This window comes from Centruroides vittatus, unplaced genomic scaffold, assembly GCF_030686945.1.
Source record: "Centruroides vittatus isolate TY-2023 unplaced genomic scaffold, ASM3068694v2 contig_375, whole genome shotgun sequence".
Lineage (NCBI taxonomy): Eukaryota > Metazoa > Arthropoda > Arachnida > Scorpiones > Buthidae > Centruroides > Centruroides vittatus.
Window position 1 is genome coordinate 853,950 of NW_027122197.1, and position 25,544 is coordinate 879,493.

General features: G+C 25.9%; 3 protein-coding genes across 4 annotated transcripts in view; all 3 read left to right on the forward strand.

Moving 5' to 3' along the window:
* On the forward strand, positions 1–15,461 carry LOC136975581 (C2 domain-containing protein 3-like). 2 transcript variants are annotated; one of them, XM_067270666.1, is made up of 8 exons: positions 1–164; positions 3,407–3,715; positions 5,309–5,408; positions 7,710–7,786; positions 11,264–11,468; positions 12,112–12,188; positions 14,500–14,657; positions 15,175–15,461. In XM_067270666.1, exons 2-8 carry the CDS (start codon positions 3,436–3,438, stop codon positions 15,451–15,453), a joined length of 1,176 nt encoding a protein of 391 aa, XP_067126767.1. In that variant the 5' UTR covers positions 1–164; positions 3,407–3,435; the 3' UTR covers positions 15,454–15,461. The 2 variants fall into 2 exon arrangements, with proteins under 2 accessions (XP_067126767.1, XP_067126768.1); XM_067270667.1 differs by having other exon boundaries at positions 1–144.
* Positions 1,056–2,083, forward strand: LOC136975592 (histone-lysine N-methyltransferase SETMAR-like). The gene is made up of 2 exons (XM_067270676.1): positions 1,056–1,382; positions 1,442–2,083. Exons 1-2 carry the CDS (start codon positions 1,056–1,058, stop codon positions 2,081–2,083), a joined length of 969 nt encoding a protein of 322 aa, XP_067126777.1.
* A 2,012-nt stretch (positions 15,462–17,473) lies between the features above and the next one.
* LOC136975558 (uncharacterized) overlaps positions 17,474–25,544 on the forward strand; it is a 54,292-nt gene continuing 46,221 nt past the window's right edge. The window contains exons 1-5 of the mRNA XM_067270636.1: positions 17,474–17,600; positions 19,922–20,037; positions 22,619–22,772; positions 23,239–23,481; positions 25,378–25,533. Of these exons, the coding sequence (XP_067126737.1) occupies positions 22,677–22,772; positions 23,239–23,481; positions 25,378–25,533 (495 nt within the window). The 5' untranslated portion in view covers positions 17,474–17,600; positions 19,922–20,037; positions 22,619–22,676. The remainder of the gene's footprint in view (positions 17,601–19,921; positions 20,038–22,618; positions 22,773–23,238; positions 23,482–25,377; positions 25,534–25,544) is intronic.

The window sequence follows — 25,544 nt, forward strand, 5'->3', positions numbered from 1 at the left end:
TGGCGGATGTTTTCAAAGTTTATTTTGATACAAGCGGCGTTTGTGAATAAATTGTTTGAAATATTTTAAACGCGACATTTGATCATTTATTTTGGAAACCGTAGAACATATTTCAAATGAATAGTAGCAAATATATATAAAAATGTGAGAGAAAATGACCAATTGTAAGTAGTTTCTGTAGGAAATCGATAAGGTAATGGGGGTGTAATTGTACATCCGTTTCGGTACAATTCGAGCTCTGAATAGACGGTTGCGTCCGTAAAGCCCCCCGTACCTATAGGAGCAAAAAAGACCGTACCTCTACGAGTGATCCTTCGCCAGATACAACCCCCAAAATCAGGTATTGCGAGTCACGTCGCTCTGCTAAGACTATCGTGTTTAACTATTTAGAGCACGTGACTATGCCGGCTTTGAATGGCCCACTTGATAGTTCGCGGAATACTTGATGTTATATAGTTTTAGGGGGTGTGGGTGAGCCCACACCCCCTAAAACTATATAAGTGAGGTGCTAGCATCGAAGCACACTATTATTTGCAAAGCAACAGTGAGCCTTTATGATGCAGAGCACGGTATAATGATACGTGTTAAAAACTGACCTTTGGAGGCAAATATCTTGCTAAGGGTCACGTGAACGGGTATGGTTCTTTTGACTTTTTTTGCTCGTATAGGAAGGTCTACAATTCTGGGGATGCACAACCCCTAATTCAGAGCTCAAATCTTACCTCATAAGAAGACTTTTTGAAACTGGCACCTGTTTAGGTATTAGGCCCGTGAATAAAACCTGGAAAACTCCACGTTGTTGGGTCGGGTGCAGACTTGCAACTGACTGCCGGTGTTTGGTGGTTTTATTGGCTCTGCCACTGGTGGATGTATTGGGTTGAGTCATAAATAAGTTCCATTAGCGAGTAAGTGTAAATGACTGTCAAATACTTGCCAGATGTTGTGTTGCTTCAACTGAGTTTTATTAGTGGCTATTAGCAAATAGTCTATAAATGTAAATTTTAACACTGAAGTGTCAATAATGTAATAAAAAATTATTTTTGAATTCATTTAAAATGGAACATTTGAAAGTGCATGTACGCCATATCATGTTGTGGGAGTTTAAACTCGGCAATAACGCTACAGAAACAACAAAAAAGATTTGCAATGTCTACGGCAGTGGTGTAATTTCAGACAGAGCAGTTCGAAAGTGGTTTACAAAATTTCGTTCTGGTGATTTCTCCTTAAAAGATGAAGAAAGACCAGGCCGCTCCTCAGACTTTGACGACGACGTTTTAAAGGTCCTGATTGAGCAGAATCCACGGCAAATGACGAGGGAGTTAGCAGAGAAACTGCACACATCCCAATCAACCATCAATTGTCACCTCCAAAAACTAGGAAAAGTAAGCAAGCTGGGAGTTTGGGTTCCACATAACCTCAGTGAACGGAATAAAGCTGACAGAAGGTCGATAGCTGCTACCTTGCTTTCTTGGCAAAAAAGGAATCTTTTTTGGCTAAAATTGTTACGGGAGATGAAAAGTGGATCACATACAAAAATGTTATTCGAAAAAGACAATGGGTTGACAAAAATTATCAGCCACAACCAGACCCTAAGCCCAGTGTGCACGGAAGAAAAATTTTGTTATGTGTATGGTGGGATTGTCAAGGAATTATCCATTTTGAGTTGTTGCCACGCAATGAAACTGTTACTGCAAATGTATACATACAACAGTTAGAGCAACTTCGGCTAAAACTTCATGAAAAGCATCCTGCACTTGTTAACAGAAAAAAGATCACCTTATTGCATGACAATGCAAGGCCACACACAGCAAAGATTACACAAGAAAAAATTTTGGAGTTTGGCTGGTCTGTTTTGCCTCATCCACCATATTCACTGGACCTGGCACCAACAGATTTCCATCTTTTTCGGGCACTGCAGAATGCTTTACAAGGGCAATGCTTCCAAAATGATGACCAGGTTCAGGAGTTCATCCAGGAGTTTTTTGATTCGAAACCACCAGAATTTTGTGCAAGGGGAATTGACAAGTTGCCCGAAAAATGGCAAGAAGTCATTAATAATGATGGTGAATATGTGTTAGATTAAAGTCTATTTTTGTACATTTTATTGGCAAATAAATTTCAGTTTAGAAAACGGAACTTATTTATGACTCAACCTAATATTTTTTATATGAATGCATTGATTTGCAAGTTCCATTATATGAAAGATTGAATTTAATATAGAATTAATTGTAATTGGTTCACATTTGAATTTCTGAAATAATCTTTATTTTAAAAAAGTTGAATTTGCTCAAAAAATTTTGAGCAATTTAGAAACAAATTTTATTTATTTATTAGATTTAAGTATTATTTTTCATCATAAAAGTTTTGATAATAATTATTATAGAATTTAGTTTAAGAATTTGATAAATTCACACACTATTTCTAAATATGTGTATTAAAAATCTTATATACTAGAATAGTGTTTCTGTAACTAGGGTCTATAGAATAGTTGCAGTGTATCTGTGAAATGTTTTCAAATTATCTGTATTATTTTACTTAAAATTATGTTAAGAGAATTACAAGTTTCATTATAGAATATTATTTACCCAATATAATTAGTATATATACAAATTGTTTTCTCACAGACCACTTTCATCACACAAACGTATGATTAATATATAGATAATACACATCCCAAAGCCTCGAAGCCCGATGAGTTAATGTAATCATCCAACAATTGCCTAAATATTCTAAGCCCAAATATTTAGGTGATTGTTGTATGATTAGATTAATATATAGGTCTACAAACATTTTGACTTTTGAAGAGATCCGTAGATCTTGATAGTTTTTGAACCATTGGGCTAGAATATATAAATAACCTGTTTCCAGAGATCAAATACTATATATACTATATATACTATATATATATATATATATAGTATATCATTTCTGATATGAATTGTGTACAAATAAAAAGTATATAGGTTGCTAAGTTAAAGTTATTATATATAAGTGCTTTATTATAGTTTTGAAATGAGAGGAATTTTGCATTTTAAGAGAGATACAAGTATATTAGGAAGATATATCATCAAAAAGAATTGTTTAACTAGATATATTATTTCTTAGCTTTTATTTTAAGGTACACTAACCCTTGTAAGTTAGAAAACAGATTATTTTATATTTATTCTATAGATATAAGAGAGGAGATAAAATAACAAAAATTACACTGAAGTTAAATTAAGTTTTACAAGAACCAAATTACAATTCACTATTAAATGTTATTAACTTTAGGATTTTATATGATAAGGCATGGTTATATAATGTATAATAACAGTATATGAAATTGTTAACTATATTATGTAATATTGAAGATTAATGATTTAGAATACTTATTGTAAAGAATTCTAATATATGGTTTTTGTTTCAGAAATGAAAACATGATTAAATGTTTTTCTGATGGCAGATGTGATAGTTCATACAAGTCTTCCACCTGATGTCGAAGGACCAATAACTGGCTATTTATATCTTCATATTCCATTTATTATATGGGAAAAGAATTTTAAGAATCATATTAATGAAGTTATCTACATTAAAGTTCTGTGGTGGGGTGAAAAATCTAATGGATCTATTTTTTTTCCTTCCAACATTCAAAGAAGTGAAGCTTATATAATGCCAAGGACTGTAGCTAGATATGAAATTCGTTCTGCACCATTACAGTTTTCTTCTTACTTAAAAGGTAATTATTTTCGTTATAATAACTTTATATTCAGTAATTACAACAAAACTAGAGATAATTGCACTTAAATAACCAAAATTTAATGAAAATATCAATTACACCAATTTCTGTTTGTCTCGAGCACAAAATACAGTTTTTAATAGTCTCATACCAGTTATCTGTATGCTTTCTAGTTTACTAGATGATTTGTTTAGCATTGAGATAACTGGTATAACAAATAGACTATTAAAAGCTATTTTTATGCTTCAGTAAGACAGAAATTGGTGTTATTGTGTATCAAGATATAGAGGTTAATATTAGAAAATATTAATATTTTGCAAAAACTTAACTATTCAAGTAACTATCATCATATTTCATATACAACATAAGCACAGTTTTAAAATGAAATGATTAACAAATTTCCAGAAATATTTTATGACTGAACTTACCGTATTTATTTGATTGTAAGCCAACTCTAGGAAATCAAAAACAAAAATAAATAAAAAATGAAATATTTATTAATCAAGCATAAGGAATAAATTTTACACCATTTAATTGGTTAGTTGTCATCAGATGTCTCATATTCACTAGATTCTTTATCACTATCTTTATACAGAACATCATCTGTGCTGTCCAGCACATTTGAGATCAAACACTTCTTAAATACACCAACGAGTGCTTCTTTACAAATACTTTTCCACATCTGCATACAAAATTTGCAGAAACCTACCTGTGGCAGCTTCTGGCGATATTGTTCCGAACTTATGATTACATTGGTAAAGGGCATCACCTATTTTACCAACTGTATTAATGATATCGATTCTAAGCCAAGAAACATTTTTTGAATCACAAATTGGGTAAATACAGTAAATATCAAATTGAAAAAGTAAGCAGACATTTTCAAATATATAAATTTCAACAAAATAATTGTAAGATGATTAATATAAAAGAAAAATATTTTTTATATTTATAAAAAGAAATGGTTTTAAAAAATATGTTTAAATATCAGAAATAAAATATGTTTTACATGATAAATTCTATGTATTGCATATAACTTGTATTAAATTAATAAAAGTTTGTTTATTATTATTATTTATTATAATTAATGTAATGACACTTGTACTTATTGCTTTATTTTTACTTACTTTTATTTATTTTTATTGCTTTATTACGTACTTATTTTGGTTAATATTACCTGTCGTATCGAAGATGGTGATGGGGAATTTTTTCCCTAGATACTAGACGGCAACGGGGAAATTTCTTTTCCCTACATTCAAGACGGCTGCGTTTCCGGTAATCTCGAATCAGATTATTGAGTGATAATCTGGAAGCAGATTAACAATGGATAATCTCGAAGTAGAATACCGAGTGATCTAAACGTTAGGGGGAGTACCCATACTATCTGTCACATTATGCAAATTAAGAAATTTCTCTGTCGCCATCTAGTATCTAGGAAAAAACTTTTCCCCGTCGCCATCTTCGATACTACAGGTAACATTAACCATTATTTTTAATAAAGATAAAATAAATTAAGTAAATTATTAAAAATTACAAAATGTATTTTGAAAATTTCAAATTTTACATAAATTTAACTATTTATTTCATTTATTTCAGATATGGAAACTATTAATTTACAGGTATTGTCTTCAGCTACAGTTATTGGAATAGCAGTTGTGAATGTATCTACTCTCAAACAAGATGCTTCTATTGTTGGGTATGAATTTTTATAATTTTTATTATATATATTATTATTCAAAAAATTTTCATAATAAAATAAAATAAATATTCAAAAATTAATAAAGCTAAGCAGAAATATTTGTATCTAAACTTTTACCTTTACACTGGAAATTTTTTGAACAAACAACTTTTCGCAAACCTGATACATTATAATAATAAAGCCAACCACTGCTGTATGACACTGGGCTATATAACTTGATGGCGTATGGCAGTGGTTGGCTTTATTGGAAATTTTTTTTATTTATAATTGTCACAAAATGTTTTCAGTCATTTATGAGCACCCTTGCCAAGTGTTGTAGCTTTCTGTTTTAAGTGTCCAAATTCTTTGAATGCTTTCAAATCAAATTTTTTGAAAATATTGAACTTTACATCAAATCATGTATTATCAAGGCACGCAAGTAGTAGTATTTTCTTTTAATTTATTCTAATTCCTTTTTTAATGGCATATCTCAACACTCAAAAGAAATTAGAACAAATTAAAAGACCAGAGATACATGATTCAATGAAGTTGGATATTTTCAAAAATCTTAATTTGAAAGCATTCAGAGAATTTGGGTTATTTTAAAAGGGAAAGATATGACACCTGACAAGGGCTCATTAATAGTACCAAAAAACGTTTTGTGATGATTATAAATAAAATTTCCAGCATAAAGATGAAAGTTTAGATATTATAGAGTGAGCTTGACAAGAATGAATAAAAAAGTACTTTCATCTAATTAAAAGTGGAGAAAAATTTCGATTAAGTTTCATTAAGAATTATATTTTACCGTATAATTCTTTTTGTGTGGAAATGTATTGAATTATAAGTTATGATGGAGCTATATTCAAAAAAATAGTATTATCTTACTCTAGTTTATTATTTACTATGCAGATTGTTGTATGCCTGAGAAATTGCTTTATAATGTAATATTGTAAGCATCTTCATTTGCTAATTGCTGCTCACTTTTAATGTTTTTAAGAAGTTTATTAAAATAGTCATCATGTAAAATTATATGATAATACTAATATACAATGATACATAGCATTGTTGTATTAATGCAATAGTAAGCAATTTTAATAGATAAGTAGTAATATTATGTAAAAAAACAGTCAGAATTAGGCTTGTTTTAAGTTAGAAATTGTAACTTATTTTAACTTATGTTGTTGTGTTTAACAGTTTTCTAAAAATAGAGAAATACATTTTAAAAATTTTATTTTAAAATTACTTAAGAAAACATAAGTTGAAACACATGCTACATTCATAATTGTATTTATTTAATATTATAATGAATTTCATAACTGTTTGAAATGTTTTCAATTTTTTTAGACCATCACGAGTTTAATTAAAAATCACATATGAAAATATCAAAGTAATTGGACACATATGATATTTAAAATATGAATAATCAATATTAATGATTTTATTTCAGTGACATTGCAATAATATAATGAAACACAAAATAATTAATACATAAAGATATAAATTATTACAATTTTCTACACTTCACACACATATTATATCAAAGATTTATTCATAATATATCATCATTTAGTATCTAATATTTATGATTATTATAACACTTATTATTCCATATAATATTTTATATTTTATTTAGTATAATTCATTAACATATTTTAAATGTCGGTTAATAATACATAGAATTTTCAGTAATAACATGGCATTGACTTTATCCTTATCAATATATATACTGTAAACTGTAGATTTAATTGTCTAATTGGGGTAAGGGTGTCTGCTATTGCCAAAAGTCCATTAAATCAAATGTTTTAAAAGCATATATTAATAACAAACTTAAGGTGTGTTAAAATATTATGTATAAGTATGAATTAAATAATAATATAATGAACATTGAGTAATTTATACTCATTGATTCTTTGTTCCAATCTTTTAACATGCTGTACCAAAGCAAAGCAAGATTTTTAAATTTTTTTCATAGAAAAAATTATGTCTGTGAGATGTGAAATCTGTTAAATTGCTGCCTGTTAAATCCAGGGTTTATTGTATATGTATGATTAGAACCAGAATTATTATAATTATTCGTATAACTTTACACAAAAGTGATTTAAATTATATTAATAGAAAATGTTTATAAAAAATATGAAATTAGTAATAGTAATTTAAGAAATAAAATTAAATAAATGCAATATGAAAGTTTAGATTAAATCAATTAGAAAAGAATCATTTAAATAGTTTATTTCATCAAACAATTGAAGAGATTAAGTTTTACGATATTTAATATTCATATAAAAATGTTTATGTTAGTATTATTATGTATTTCAGAAAATTTTCAGTTATTTCCTCTTCACAAGTGAAAATAGCAGAACTACAAGTTAAAATCACTATTTCTCCAGTTAAAGGTTTGGCGTATTTTCATTTATTAATATTTTATAAAAGAATTGTGTTTAACTTAGAGATAGCATCTTAAAAATGGATCTCAGAGTCTACAGGATGGAGATTTAAAAAAAATTTCAATAGCACGTAATAAATAAACACCATTTTTGAACTAATTTTACAGAATTATCTTTTATGTTTACTTAAAATTTTAAAGGTTTTTAATCTTTAAAATCTTAGTTATCTTAAAAATGTTGCGATGTTACAGGTTAACTGTCATACTGATTTATTGATACAATAAAAACTTTAAATCATTAACAATAAACTTTTGTGTCCTACTTTATTATCAATAACAGTTTTAAATTTGAAAAATTATATTTAATATTTGTCCATAAGATTATTTTCCTAATAAGGTTTCTATTACTAATATTAAATTTCATACTTTCGTTCAAAAATGATTAAATATCCTTTAAATTCGCTAATAATAGTTTGTATTGAAGAATAATAAAAAATAATTTTAAAATATTTTTGAAATAAAATGTAACTTATTTCAATGAGTGATTTAGTAATTTAGTTTTGTATCTATATTTCTTTTTTCTCATCATCACATATCTAAAATATTATGAAATAATCTTATGTAGACAAATATTAAATGTAATTTTTGTAAATGTAAATATAAATAGAATTTTCTAGTTATGTAATTAAGATAAATGTATTTTATCATTGTATTAGAATGTTCAGTCATTTGTGTATGTGTATTCCTAGAGGAATGATTGAATGATGGATATAAATATTTAGTGAGATTATATTTATATAATAATACTAACGTTTTGAAAAAGTTTTGCATTATCATCAGGAGTTATAGAATATTGACATTAAATATAGTCAATACACAGAAATGAAACTTTCCATTCAGTTTCAGTATGAATTTAACAAATCAAACTGAAGAATAGCTCATTTCAAACAACTAGTTTTTTATTCACTCCAGTAGTGAATCCTTTTCCTTTTCGCAAATGTTTTCAGATTCTTTCATAATCCTTTGTAAGACTTTCCAAATAAAAAACAAAATTTGATGCATATGTTGTAATTATTTAAATATCTATATTATATCATCATACATGAATGTTTGAGACTACATATAGATATACTCCACTGTTAGCATGCTACTTTGTTGCCTATAAGCTCCATCTGCATTGTGATTCCCTTTCATTGCATACTTCCATGCAATAGAGATGATGACAGCATGTTTTCTATTGATATATTTTCCCTTAAAGGTGTCAAACTAGCAACTAACAGTGGAGTATATATCTATTTGCTCATGCATGAACTGCATTATAAAGATGGGCCAATGAAAACGAAACAGCAGAATTATCGTGTTCATCCAAGCAAATCGCTCAGACAGGTCGATTTTATTCTCAAGGGGGACATCTTTTCAAATAAAGTTTTGCGATTCTGAATACAACAGACAACAAAAAATTTTAAAAACTAATTTATTTATTATTTACTAAACAAACATTTATTTCAAATAAAGTAACAAACTTAAGAAAGAGTTATCAAGTATTCAATAAATGTTCGAATTGAGCACCACTAGCCTCCATACAATAATACAAATTGTATTCAAAATGTTTTTTTATGCTTCAGAAAGTTTCGGGTGTTATTTGACAACACTCGTCTATAATTTGTCATAATTCTTTAAGAGATCTTGGTTTGGTTGCATAGATCTTACTTTTTAAATGTCCCCAAAGAAAAAAATCAAGAGGACTAAGATCTGGGGATCTAGCCGGCCATTCTAAAAGACCTCTACGTCCGATCCAATGCCCAGAAAAAGCCGTGTTCTGTAACTGGTCTTGCATAATGAGGGGGCTCCATCTTGTTGGAAAGTAAGGTGGTCTTCTAAGTATCGGTCATCGTGTTCGACGATATGAACAAGTAATGGATGTACAGTACAGTACAACACTTTCAAGTAAATCTAAATAACTTTCTCTCGTTTAATTACCATCTAGGAAAATTGGGCCAAGTAGTCGATCTCCAAAGATTCCAGCCCACACATTTAGCCTTTGCGGAGTTTGGCTATGAACTTCTTGAAATATGCTTGGGTTATTATCCGACCAATATCGACAATTGTGACGATTAACCGTTGAGTTTAAAAAAAACTATTATTAATTTTTTTTCCTTGCATATGTGGTCTAGCTTAAAAGATTTTTTTTATGTTTGTTAATAGTTTGTGTTACTTTTTTTTGAAATAAATGTTTGTTTAGTTAATAAAAAATAAATGAGTTTTTAAAATTTTTTGTTGTCTGTTGTATTCAGAACTGCAAAAACTTTATTGCAAAAGATGTCCTCCCGAGAATAAAATCGACCTGTCCGAGCGATTTGCTTGGACGAACACGATAACTCTGCCATTTCGTTTTCATTGGCCCACCCTGTATATAGTTTAATAACATATATTTTACTGGCAGTGTTTATACTACAGTTGTAATTTAATTCATTATTGTTCCAAACACATCATCCTCAAATGTATTTAAATAAAACACATGCATTGAATTTTATGTTTAAGTTTGGAAAGCTTGACAAAGGTTTATGAATGAACCTGAAAATGTTTGTTAAAAGGGAAAGGATTTAGTCCTGGAATGAATGAAAGGTTAATTGCTTGAAATGAGTTTTAACATTTTGATTCAAAGGAGATATATTAGAAATATACTTAAAAGACAAAATTACCTTGATTGTTTATTCATCATCTTTGTTGTAGACATATTTAAAATCCAGTTAGCCTAACTAAATTTCAAAGTTTACATTTGCCTCTTTGAAGTATAATTGATTATTAAATATTATTATTCTAACTTTAAAATATAGTTGCTAAGTTACAATTAAAAACTTCAATTCTTTCTGAAGATTTAGAATTCTCCACATAAGAAATTTGCTAAATCTCTCATCTGAGGAAGTTTATATCGATGCTTTCTGTATATAATGTTTTTTGAGGAATTCACTAAAATATAAAAAATTTTTTATCTTAGCTTATAAGAAAAATTGTTATTTTTTTACAGGGGAGAAAACTTGGTATTCAGAATTCAATTGCCTAATGAAACACTGTATGTGTGCTTGTGAATGTTTGTATGCACATATCTACATAGATATAAACTGTTAAGATGATAATATTTGTGTATATTTTAGTGACATTTTTGACATTTCTGTCTATTTATATAATATTTTTTAATATAAAAAGTAGCATTATGAAATTCATTACATACATTATTATGAAGCAGTTAGTAGCATAATGAAATTTAATGTACAAAATCTTTTACATTTTGCTAAAATAGTTGAATAAAATATAAAGTTTATTTTAATTAACAATACAGATGTTTACAAATAGCAAAATAAATATAACTTAATCAAAATTATTTTGATAAAGTGATAAGATTGGATAGTATAATTAAAAGTTTTAATATTTATGTAATTTTTATTTATATTATTGAATTTCAAAAATGATTTTTGTTTTCGAACAGAGCACCTTACATCAACTTTAGGAAGGAATCAGAACATTAAACAAAGTGAAGATAATGGAAAATCTTCGTTGAATCACTATCACAGAATAATGAAGCATACAGCTGATGATCTATCAGAGAGTTCAGATTTAGTAACTCTTTTATTAGAAAGAGCAAAAAGTTTAAGAGAAGCAATGATAGTGTCATTACTACAAAGTAAAAGTTTGTATGTAAGATTTAGACATTTATACTGATTATACAATTAAAATAAATTTACATAATTATATAAATTTATATTATTTACATATTAAATAATTTAACAAAATATTTTTTCATATGATTTAATATAGTTTTCTTGAGAAAGTTACTAATACAGAATATACAAAATGAAAAAAAGATGATTTTATTTTTATCTGTATTTTCTATACAAAGTAATGATGGCAATAGTTTATTTTATTGCTTACTTAAATTTTTAATTATACTAAAGTAGAAAGGAACATTTATAATGATTTAAACTATATGTCTATTATAAAATTTTCTATAAGTTTTATTGGATTTAAACTTACATCATCTACTAGTACTTTATCAATTAACAGGACTTATTATACTGGATTTATGGATGCAGAAATTAAGCTTTACAGATCAGAAATAATATTGTTTATGTAATTCACAGGTGAATTAAATAAACAATATTATAACTATTAGCTGATATATATATATATATCAGCTATCAAGTTCTATCATGTATAAAAAGTTTTTAATACATGCAGTTTACTAAATTGAATTTTTCTGTCAGATTATAATATATTTGTTTTTCATTTCTAATGATCTTTGTAAATTTAATATATTTTGATTTTGAAATTTTTCAGAGAAAAGTTCTTGCAGAATGAAAATACAAAACATATTAATGAAAATAGTCGAGAAGATTTGATTGAAAATATTTTAGGTAATATATTTCAAATTATAAATTCCTATCAGTTTTATATATTTAAATTTTAAATTGCACTTCCTACATATGAATGATGAGCATTATTTTCCTTTATAAAATGATTACTGTTTGAAGAATGTGTAACAAAAATTTATTATAATTGAAGCTTTATGTTATGAGAACAACAGGATTTTAAAGGCTATTCTTAAATATACAGAATTGTTAGATATTCAGTAACTAACAATATTTACTATTCATACTATTCTACTTTTCATGTAGAATTATTGATAATATAGATAAAGAATAAAATAAAGATTATTCTATATTATGTAATGTTTTTATACCATATTACATATGTGGGTCATTTCAAAAGTTTTGGGAATGAAATAGGAAAATAGTTTGTGTGTTTCTGAAATGATTTTTGTTTTTCAATATAGTGTCTCATGTTATCAATACATTTTGTCCAGTGACGATCCAAAGTCATTATACCATTCCTGGTGATTCCAGGAGCCCTGCAAAATAATTGTTTATAACCCCTTTGAAGAAATTTCTTTCTAACAATGAATTTTTTCAGGTTCGTAAATAGATAAAAACCAGATGAAGCTAAATCAGGTAAATAAGTGTACATGTTGCAGCAAATTATACTTTAATTATGATTTTTTCAATCATAAGAACACTTCTGTGAACAGGGGCATTGTCTTTGTCAAAGATAACTTTTCCTGTTATAATTCTGGTCTTTTCTTGAATATTTTAATCTAATTGGTCCAAAAGGTTAGTGTAGAATTCTCCTATTGTTGTTGTACCCTTTTATATATAAGAATAATTCCTTTAGCATCCCATAGAACTGATGCCAAGACTTTTCCTGCAAATGGAACACTTTTGCTTTCTTGGTGTCAAGCATCCAGGTTCTGTATTGTTTTGACTACTCCGTTGTTTCTGATGTATAGTAGTAGACGAAAGTCTTATCTGTGGTAACAAATCTTCAGATAAAATTGGTTGTATTTTCTTGATATGGTCCTTACACTTTTGAGAAATTTGAGCATAAATGTATTTTTGTTCAATTCTTAACAAATGCAGCATTTACCTTGCATCCAATTTTCTCATCTGTAATTCTTCAGTCAAACTATGAAATGCCAATTCATCTGAAATGCTTACAGATTTAGCAATTTAGGATACCTTTAATTGTCAATTTTGCAAAATTATATCATGAACTTTTTAATGATTTCTGGTGTTGATGCACTTTGGTTTTAGATATCCACTGGGAAGATCATCTTTCAGGCTTTCTCAACTATGTTTAAATTCAGTAGTCCATTTGGAAACTGTTGAAAACAAAGGAGCAGAATTCCCCTAAAGTATTTTTCATATCTGTATGAATTTTTGTTGCCAATTAATTTTTTTAACAAAATATTTAATAATTGCATGAAGTTAGATTTTTTTTTAATTCCGTAAATATTGCAAAACACATTTTTTTTTAAACAGATGTCAACAATGAAGTAATTGAGAGAATGATTTCAAATTTCACAAATGCTCATACCACAGATTTATGATTCTACTACACTAAAACTTTCAATTATACTACAAACATCTGTACACCATTCTTAGAACGTTTTGAATGACTCTTGAGTAAATTTTAAATTAATTAAATTTTATTTTTTAATTATCCTCAATCTTCATAATTTCATTTGCTGTATTTATTTGATATTCTAACTCTTACCTTATAAATTGTAAAATTTTTCTGTCTTTAAAAAAAGTTTATATACTCTAATCTATTCGTTAATATAAATTTTCATTTTTTAGTTGAATAGTTATTACACAGTATGTACACTTTGTTAAGTTCAATTTTTTGAGGATGACATAGTATCAAAATACACTATTGATAAAATGCATCATTGATTTTGATAAGTTTTACATACTGAGGCAGAGAGTCTCAAAGGAAAAGGTCAGTTGGGCTTGTGAGTTTGTTTTGTTTCTGAGCTTGTAAAGAAGGACATATTATGAAGACACTCTTAAATTTTTTTTTGAATGTTTCTTCTATCATACAGAATTTTTAATTAAATGATTATTTTTGTAAATATTCCTCAACTTAATCATTCAGTATGAAATATAATCAGTAAAAGTTATTAAAGTTTGTGCGTAGATTTTAAAATTCTTATAAAACATTTGTGGTTACTTATTGCAAAGAAACATTAATAATTTAATTATTTGAAAATTAAAAATTTATAATATATAATTAATGTTTTTTTAATAAATTCAATTCAACAATTATTTTTGTTAGAAAAAGTAATGTAAGTTTTTTTAATATTTAATTTTATTATAATTTGATATCAAGGTGGATCAAGGAAAGAAAAAGTGATAAACCAGGATCAGAATATAGTTGATGTTAGTGATTCATCTTCCTCTTCAAATTCTCAGTTAGCAGATTTAAATGACTCTTTAGATTCTCTTCCTGATGATTCTGTGATTAATGAATTGTTCTACAAAGATAAGGTAAATTATTATTGAAATAATTCTATTTTAATTAATTTTCTATACGGACAAAGGAGCTACAGAACTGCAGTGATTGAAACTTATAAAATTTCTTGTTTACATTTCTTTTTTCTCTCTATTTTATATTCTGTACTCTAATAATTTGTTATATTGTATTGTGATTTATTAATGCAGAATATCACATAAAATTTATCACAGAAATAATCTCATGTACTGAAATTTATAAATACTGATTCTTTACATTAAATAGAGTTATATTAAATAGAGTTAGAAGAGTGTGAATCGAAAACTTAGATTTATAATTTAATTTTAATTTAGTAAATAAAGTTAATAAAATATTTGTTTCTTATTATAAAGTGTAATTTTTAAAATAAGTTAAAATATTTTTTATAACTATTGTTTAATATTTATATAAAAGGAAAATTCAAAATTTTAATTGTTTTATTGTAATTAATATGTATACAATTAAATATTCTATGTTTTAAAATATTTAATTAAGTTTCTTAAATTTTTGCAGAGTGTTCAAGAATTATCACCAACAATGCATAAATTTCATAAAAATTATCAGTATAAAATAAAACCAATTAGTAAATCTTCAGAAAGTAGATCAAAAGTCGAACTGCCAGAAAATGATTTACATTATAACAGTAATACTCATTTGTCTTCAGAAATGAAAAGTTTACCAGAAAATGTCAAATCAATTAAAGTGAAAATTAAAAATATAAAATTTAAGTTTTCTCAAAAAAGTTCACATAATTCTGTTGCTACTTTGCTGGAACAAAATAAGTTAAGGTAATTATTTTTATATCTATACATTAAATTTTTACAGATTTCTAAATATTCTACGCTTTTTGATTTTTATGTGAAATTTTTAATAAAAATTATTATATAACACAAATATTACAATTGTTTTTAGTAAAAGCACTTATGCCTTTATCAGTTAGAGATATTCGAACAGGAAAAGCTCTCTAGAAATTTTTATTTTGAAAGACAAACCTTGGTTTTTGAATATAATTCATTTCTAACAGTTGTTCTAAAACAAACAAATTTTTCCTTAAGAAATAATATAAAATGGATTAATTCATTCCTGACTCCTAAAAAAAAGCCTTTTACCTTTTTAGCTGTATTTCATGCATAAAAATGCCTACAAATGCAATGTAATATTATATTATGTAACATACCAGCTGAATAAAGAATAAAGTTATAAATAAAAAAGACAATTTCATTTATCGTAACCTTAAACATGAAATCTTGGATGCCATTTATGTTATGTGAATGTCAATTGATTTAAATGTAACTGTGGTGCATACCAAAAATCAGAAGAAGTATCTTTTGTTCATAAGTATTGAAATCAAATTTAAGTAGAAATGTTATTAATTATTTGTGTCACGATATTTAATGACGCAAAGTAGTCTTGGTGCCACTAACCTCTGAATCGACAGTCCTGTTGTTGATTGGTAGTTTTTAGATGTATACACAGTCATTGATATGGAAATAGTTGATACAACAAATTAAATTTCAAAACATAATAACTGAATGCCATTGATTATCGGATAAGTTATTGATAGATTGTGTAACTTCTCAGGTTGGACTACACAAATTACAAATTATAAAATTGAATATTTTTAAAATATTATATTTATTTTGTTACCATTTTGTTTGTATAATTTATTGCATTTATTCATTTGGCATTGCATTTGTTTATTATTTATTTTATTTTATTGTATTCATTCATTTATTTATTTTCATATTTTTGCTGTAAATATTGAAAGTTATATTCTTAAACAAAAATTTCTAGAACATTTTTTAAACTTTCTATTGATTATTCTGCTCAAATTTTTGTAATTGATAACATCTTAATAAAATAAAGGTACTTGTTGAGCATCTAATTATGAAGTGGACCATAAATTAATGCAACAGACACCTCCAGCACATAGCTGATGAATTTATTTGTGGTTTCACAAAAAGTAGAACAAAATAATACATAAATTCGGGGTTCAGCCCTGAATTAACACAGAACCAACATCAGGCACATAGAAAAAGGATGTTCGTCAGACGAATGCTACAACTATTTTTTTCTAAGCACATGAAGAGAGAGAGAGCATCCACTCTCAGTAGTTTTTATTTAAAGAAAAAAAAAATAAAATAAAATAAAACAAAATAGTGTCTGCCGGTCCGAACAGTACTTTTACTACAAAAAGATTGTAACATCATTTGTATCTAAAATATCAGCATCTCACATGTATGTTAGATTATTATATGAATATTTAAAACTATTATTTTTATAAGAATTTTTTTAAAAGTTCAAATAATAATGATTGATAGTTTCATTTTATATTTTTTATAAATAAAACAGTAATAATAATTATTCATTTAAACAAAAATAGTTAACAAATTTTCTAAAAAGTGTAGGAAAGAATCATGAAAGTACACATGAAAAATTACTCGTTATAATTCTTAAGAGAGTCTCAACATCATTTTATTTTAAATTTTAATCTAAATTTATATTATGTTTTGGAAAAAAGAAAGTTGCATTGTTATTATGCCATTATTCTGTAGTAATGTTGCCTACCTCTAATTCTAAGTTATGATAATTAAATCAAAGATCATGTTATAACTAAAAAATCATATAATATTAGGTTTATATTCATAAAATTTATTTTATGATCTAATCATAGTTTCAAAATTTATTATAGAGTTGTTATTTATATACATTAGATTTTTTATAATTATAAATATAATCTATTTCTCAATGTTAGTACAGGTAATATTTTAATAGTTTTTGATGTTGTTGTTGTTGTTTTTTTTTTTTTTTTTTAATAACTTATATTTTAGAACTGATTCCGCCATTTTCTGCTGAAGTTAAATCATGGGATCATAGAGGACATAGAATGCATTACTCAGATAACTTGCAGTTTATTTCAAGGAGAATAAAGAATGGAGGTAAGTAACTGTTTTTTAAAATTAATATACAGTCTAACTCGTTTATAACGTCATCCATGGGACCAGAAATTTTTTGATGTTATAACCAAGTGTCGTTATCTGCAAGGTCTATTATTATAATAAATTTATTATCATATGTATAAAAATGCAAACTACATGTTTAAATCAACTTTATTTACATTATTATGTCTAAGTTTACATCAATGTAATTAAAAATTTCAAAAATTACCTTTTATAAGAAATTTCTATTTGTCTTAAGTTTCAATAATGGCGGAACTTCCGGTTCTGAGAATAATGTCGAATCAAAAGGGAACAAAAGGTTAAACTAATGTGTGCCAATTAAAAATAATTCAATTATTTCTTTATAAACTATTTGATGTAATATGTTATATTAAAAATAATAGAATATTTAACAATTTAGCATAAAGTAATTTAAAAATGAGTACATAATAACCGATCATCACGTCGTTAAAAGTGTGGCGAACCTCACCCCACCAAAGTCAGGTGGTGAGAGTACCACCCACAGTCGTTCTAGGAAGTGGACTCTGACCCTAGGACTAAACACATAGTATTTTCTTTGTGAAATAAAATTTGTAATCTAATTTTGTAAATTTGGGAGTGCTCGAAATATGACGTTAAAACAGGGTTTTATGTCATTACAAGTGGGTTTTTTAACATTATCTAGTATAGTAAACTCGTGGGACCAATAAAAATTTAACGTTACATTAGGGTCGTCGTTACATCCGATGACGTTATAACCGAGTTAGACTGTATTATTATTATTATAACTTTTTCTAACTAGTCGAAACATATTATTTAAAATATTATATATTATTCTTAACTAATTTGTTTATATCAACTATAACTGTGTAAAAAGTATAATATATAATAATTTATATGTTGTTGTAAATGTTGTGTGTTCTAACATAATTTAACTTTCAATAACATTAGTTTTATATAAATTAACAGCATTTAAGATTTACTTTGTATAAAAATTTTAGAAAACATTTTACAAATCTGTTTTAAAACTACAAATTATTTATATTTTAATATTAAAGTATATTCTGAAAATATAAAATTATAAATTTCTAGAAAATAATTTTTATAAGTAAACAAAGAGAAATTTTGTTTATTGTTACAAATGATAATAATTGAAATATAATTTTTGGAATTTTTTAAATGTATCTTGTAAAATTTTAAAATAGAAAATAGTAGACATGCATCTTCATTCCCAAACTTCCAAAAAGTTAGTTTGGTTGAATTATATGTAAATTTTGCCACATTACATCATAAAAGTACAAAAGAACACTATGTTATAGTTTTAGCTTATTTCTAACATAAAAATATCTTTACTTTTGTATTCAAAATTTTCTACCTTATATTTGCTTAAAAATTTAGAAAAAAAGAAAAAACAAAACAGACAGAAAAGACATTTAATAAATTTTAATGAGGTTCTTCACTTCATTCTTTCTGTGGCTGAATAAACATTGTAGACCTTGAACGTATAATTTCTAATAATGGAATTTTAACTGTGAAAGAATTATAAATTTTTGTAAATATACGAATAACAGATTAATTTTTAAAATCAATAAAATATAGGAAAGTTGTTAGTGAAAATCATTAAAATAAATAAAATAAAATTTTTTAAATTTAACAACATAGTCATATAATATTTTGGTTAAATCTAATGGATGTCAATTTAAGAAATTATCTTTTACATGAAATAAAAATTTCATTTATTTTCCTAAATAAATAAAGAATTATTACAATATGAAATCATCTATATAGTCATTTGAAGAGGATGAATTTGTTGATATGACTGAAGCCGAGAAAAAGCTTACAATTATTATTATTATTATAAACTTTATTAGCAAAAATGGAAAATTTCCATGTTGCAGGGAGTAATACATATGTTAAGTAGGAATTCACAAGAGTTTTTTTAAAATTATTAAACTTATAATTCTGATAAGTCAACTCCCCCCCTGAAAAATTAGTTCACACCACACAGTTTATTGTATGGTGTGAACTCATTTTTTCAGGAGAGCAGTTGACTTATCAGACGTCTAAAAAGTGTGAAACAGAAAAAGTATGTTGATTTATCCAGTGGTGACGAGTTAAACGATGTCGAGTAAACAGAGTTTTTTAACATTAATAACATTATTGGCTATGTAAGTCTGCCGGGACCACAGAAAACTGACTAATTAACCTACAGTGTCGAGTTATCTGGGTGTCGACTTATGCGGAGTTGACTGTATTTTAATTTAATTTTGTTTTAACTTAAAATATTATTTTCAAATTTATCTTAATTTTAATTATTTTAGTTGTCATATTTAATCAAGAAGTAAATATAACCTGTAAAAAAAATATACCAGTTAAAGAATTACTGTCAAAAGAACTAATTTTTACTGCAAAAGCAAGAATGCATGATATACATAAGGTGAGTAAATAAATGTTATAAACATTTATTAAAGAATTTATTTTTATTAGTATGCATTATTAAATATAAATAAGTTAATTAAAAATACAGTCAAACCTGTTTTTATGCGGTGGATAGGGACCACATAAAAAAAAAACGCATAAAAAAAATCGCACGAAACTTCACGAGTGGCTATAAAAAATAGTTTTTGCAACACAATTAAAAAAATATTTTTTTTATGTGGTCAATAGGGACCGCATAAAAAAAGTCTCACATAGAAAATAACTCAAAACTGTACGAAATAACTAGGAATTGCTTTTTTAAACAAAATCATGACAAGGCTTGGCAGCTACTTGGAATCTCACCAAACCTTTTGGAATCTGATTTAGAAAATACGTAAATAATACAGTACATTTATCTTCAATTTACGCTTTGAAATGAATCTAATCTTAATGGTCCAGGAATGTGAAAGCACTTTGAAGGTTTAATTAACGTAATTAAAACAGACGTAGAATTTATTGACAACAGATGTCAGCACTTGACTGCATCGTCTCGTCTATCATCTGTTTTACATATTTTTGTCCAGGTGGTCCAGGACTTAAAAAATAAATTATTTCATTTTTTGCATATTCATGCAATAATACAGTAGCGCATCAATTATCCAACTTAATTGGGGACTGGGGTTGGTCGGATAACTGAAAAGTCGGATAACCGAAAAGTATGAAAAAATACATTATTAGTATAGTGTATTAGGCCTGGTTTAAATACTGGCCTCCCTCTCATGGTTGAGCCAGTGCTGCCAGCTAAAAGATGCAAAAATTTAACAAAAATAATATTAAAGTAGCCAAGACATAACCAAATATTGTAGTGCCACATCGCTAGTGGACATTTGAATTTGCCGACTAGAACACGGTCGGTTAACTGACAAGTCGTTTAATCGCGGGTCGGATAACCGATGTTCTACTGTATTACTATAATAAGTTTATTTATGCTATAATAAGTTTATTTAGCTATAATAAGTCAACGTGAGACATGACAAATCGCACGAGACTAGTCGCCAACTATACCGCACAAATAAAGAATCGCATTAAAAAAACACACAAATAAAAAATCACACAAAAAAAGACCACATAAAAACAGGTTTAACTGTAATTGTAAACTTTTTTATAACAAATATTATTGATGTAAACTTTAATATAAATATATGATTTAATTAAAATGTAATACTATAAGCTATTATTATAACTTTTAAGCATATTTTATGTTTATTTTTTTATTTTCATTTCTGTATTTAATATTTTATTTCGAATATTTACGTAGGACAAATTTAAGTAAAAATAAATTACTAAAAAACATAATTTGTCGAAGACAATTTCACAAACATTTTTGAGACTGAATTGCATCTTCAGATTGTTTTTCAAAGAAAGAAGTTTTAAAAAACTGAATAAATCCATCATTTCTTATAATTCTAAAACTACAGTTAAAGATATTCTACTTTTATAATTGTAAGTATTTCTATGTCATTAATAAATCATAATTATGTTCCAAGATATAGAAACTCTAATTCAATTAATTTTTACAAATGTCTTTTTGATAAATGATCTGAAGACGACAGTTAATCTCAAAAATATTCGTGTTGTTTTAAGACTAATTTAAACTTTAACTGAAAAGGATGACTCCATTAATTATGAATATTCATAACTAAATTGTTCTAGATTTATAGCAGCAGTTTAGATATTCCAAATGAGTTCAACATTTGTTCGAATTTTTTTATCTAACTGTTTATTGAAATCTCTTGTTTACTTAGTGTTTATGTATGATTTAAAATAAGTTATATATTATTATGTTCACTTTTTAAGACTTGATAGTAAACTTTTATTAATTGCTTATGGGAGAATCCAATATTTGTTTATTTCTTGGCAAATTGCATATCCTAATACATTCCTTCTAAGTCTAAATAATCTTAAAAAAGTTATTTGATAACATTCAATGAAAAAAATCCAGTTTTCAAATTGTACTTGCATATAAAACAGAACTCATTAATATATTAAAAAATTTCTTATATATAGAAATATCAGAGAGTTTAAGAATAGAATGTAGATTTATTAGACAATTAATTAAGGGAATATTTTTATTATATAATTATTTTAGATGACCGTATAACAATTAATTCCGAGTAAATTTGACTCTTAAACTATATACAGTCTTGTTAATCATCTCAAGGAGTTGACTAGTTATATAGAATGAATATTTTTTAGGTTTATTTTAAATTATTGTTTTCTTTATTCTTGGTTTTTTTCATGTATTTATTATTCTATTTGAATGTAAGGCTATTTTTTATTTCTATATTTATTTGCTTTTATAAAAGTGTTTTGCATGTAATCTTTAATCAATTATATTTTTAATAATAATTATTTATAGATATTAATTATAGCTAAATAATAGATATTTAAATATTAATATATAATAAAAATAAAATAATGATTAAGAAAAGTGCTAGTTAAAATTGTGAAAACAAAATAAAAATGCTAGATTTGTAATTAATTTAGCAAAATTGATTTATTTATTTAATATTTAAACAATATAATTCTTTTTTCTTAAGATTGTAAATTTAGGTACTGGTGGGATCAAAAATTAAGGACATAATTTCTGCTCGATCTATGTGTACAGTGTGTTCATTATCACTTAAGGATACTACTAAAAATACATCAGAGAAAACTGTCAATGAGAAATATTCAAATGAATCAATTTTAGAAGTGAGTAGAATACATGTTTTTTACTTCCTTAAAATCTATCGGAAAATTAATGGCCAATTGTTTGATTTAAATGATAAAAGTGATACAAAGAGAATTGTATACAAAATTTTAAAATATATTTTCTATTTTAAATTCTTTTGACAAGTAAAAAATATTTTTAAAATATTTAAAATTGTTTAACTCAAAACTAATCTTTGTTTAACATCAAAATTGAAACACATAGAACTTTAAGAAGTCACATTCAGTTTTCTGTTTTTTTTTATTTTGTCATAATCAACGTAATCTCATTGTTGTACATTCAGACACCTTGGACATTAATTCAGAAATAGATTATACAAATTATTAAATTTTTAAAATAATATTAAATAATTTTGTAAACACTTTTAATAAAGATTTCTTAAAAACTCATTGCAGATTTGATGTGTAGTATATACATAAAAGATTTAATTTATGTATCTCCACCTAGGTAGAAGTATCTTTGATTACATCGAGGATAAATGTACATCACTCTGAAAGTTCAACATCATCTAAAACTTTAAGTAAAACACAATTTAATGAAAATGAAATTACAGACATTTCAAAGAATGATGAAACGGAATCTGGTAAGAATGATGTTTGCCGAGAGACTCATACAAATAACATTGATGATGTATCTAAATCTAAAGATATATCAGAAGATAGTCCTGATTTCTACAAAAATCTTATTATAGTGAGTTTTCTATACTTTTGAAATTATTAGAAATATTGTTAATATTTTAACTTTAGTATGTTTTTTACTTTAATAATTACTATTTAATTTTTCTATGTTTTTGAATGAATTAAACTTACTTTCAATACATGTCATATTGTGTTATTCTTTAAAACTTAATTTCCTTCAATAGCAAATATAACAAAATTATTAATATAATTTTTATAGTTATGAAATGCCCTGTTGTTTTGAAAAATAATTTTATTTTAATATTAAGGTCTTCCTTAAATAAAACACAAATAACTTTATGTATTTTACTTTATTAATTTATAAAAAATTTATTTGTTGTTTTATATTTTCTTTAAATTCATAATACAAAGGAAAAGGTATTTTTTTTATTTCAATTTTATATTAAATTGTTTTTTATTTAAAATGAAATGTATTGTAGTAACATTTCATTTTAATTAGTACAGTATTCAAATGTTAAAGTTCATATTAAAGTAGTACATTCTTTCAAATAAATAGCAACTTTGTTACTTTTATATTTTTTTTATTATATAATAATTTATTTACTCTTAGTCATCATATTACTTTTATTATATAATGCCTACTTAAGTATGTTCAAATCATTATTAATTAGATTAAAACCTGATTCAAAAATTTGTTTTGGAAAATGATAATGTCACTGATAATCCAGAAAGCAAATTTATTACATTTTTATATATTTATTCTAAATATATAGTAAGCCAAATTTGTCTTCCTACAATATGATGATGCACTGAAATTTTATGTGATGGCTACATTATTTGTTACATTACATTGATAGTAATTAAATATTATATCATACTAGAAATTCTTCCATCAAGCATAGTTTTTATGAGAAAGTAGAGATTAAAGATTGAGAAGAGTAGAGATTTCAAGAAATTTAAGAGTTGTAAATATTTCTACAAATTAAGTAGTTTATACTATCTGTTGTAACATAAAGAGCAACAAAACCAAATTTCATCTGAAGTGGACAAAAAAAGTAGGAGTTATAGAAAATTCACTTACATACACAAAAACAGATTTAGGCCTTTAAAATAATAATAAAATCTTTTTTTATAAAATTTCTTTATACACTACATTCTCTATACACTCTATTGTCTTTTAAAAGATTTTCTAGAGAAGAAACTTAATTTTCATAAAACTCAGAAATGATACCAAGTTCAGAAATTGTTTTTACTCAATAATGTTCTGTGTTACCTCTTAGACTATTGATATTATTTTTGAAACACATTGTATATGTGTGAATATATATATAAATACAACTAACTCCATAGTTTTACAAATATCAAACAAACAACTAGCTTCTTTATTGGGCTATAAGGTGAAATAATTACTAAATAAGCCTTTTGCCAAATTCAAATTGCTTAGTAATTATTAACCTTACGATAGAATGAATCCAGCTGTTCATTTGATTGTGTGTGTTGTGGTGTGTGTGTGTGTGTGTGTGTGTGTGTACATACAGGTATCCTTGCTTAATACAGGATTTGATTAATGCATGAAATTAATTGCAGCAATCCCTTTTTGTGTGTGGCAGAAATTTTAATTAATGTGGCTTTAACAGCTGTCTTTACTTAACATAGCTAAGTTTTTATCAGCAAATAAAGTGTTGGTGAATTTGCTATTTTTGTTTATTAAAATAGAAATATTTGCTATTAACTGAAAATTTGTTCTAGCAGGTAGGAACGGGTATATTAAAATTGCATTAATCAAATACAGACATACCTTGGTATTTGATTAATGCAATTTTGACATATGTGGTAGCATTGGGGGATTAATTAACCATGTTAGTCAAGGAAGACCTGTATATATATATAATTTTAATAGTTTGACAAATTTTTGAGATATACTATAGATATTTCTTCATTATTTTAGAATGATGTTCTCTATTGTTTACTTCAAATAAGTGATGGAAGAAATTTTGGAAAGAAAAAATGGTTGCATGTAGTTTTTCGACTATTCTTCAGCAAGAGTGGATTTTTTAGAGATATTTTATATGATCCTGAACAACCACAGTTTTGTTTTACTCAGGTATACATTTT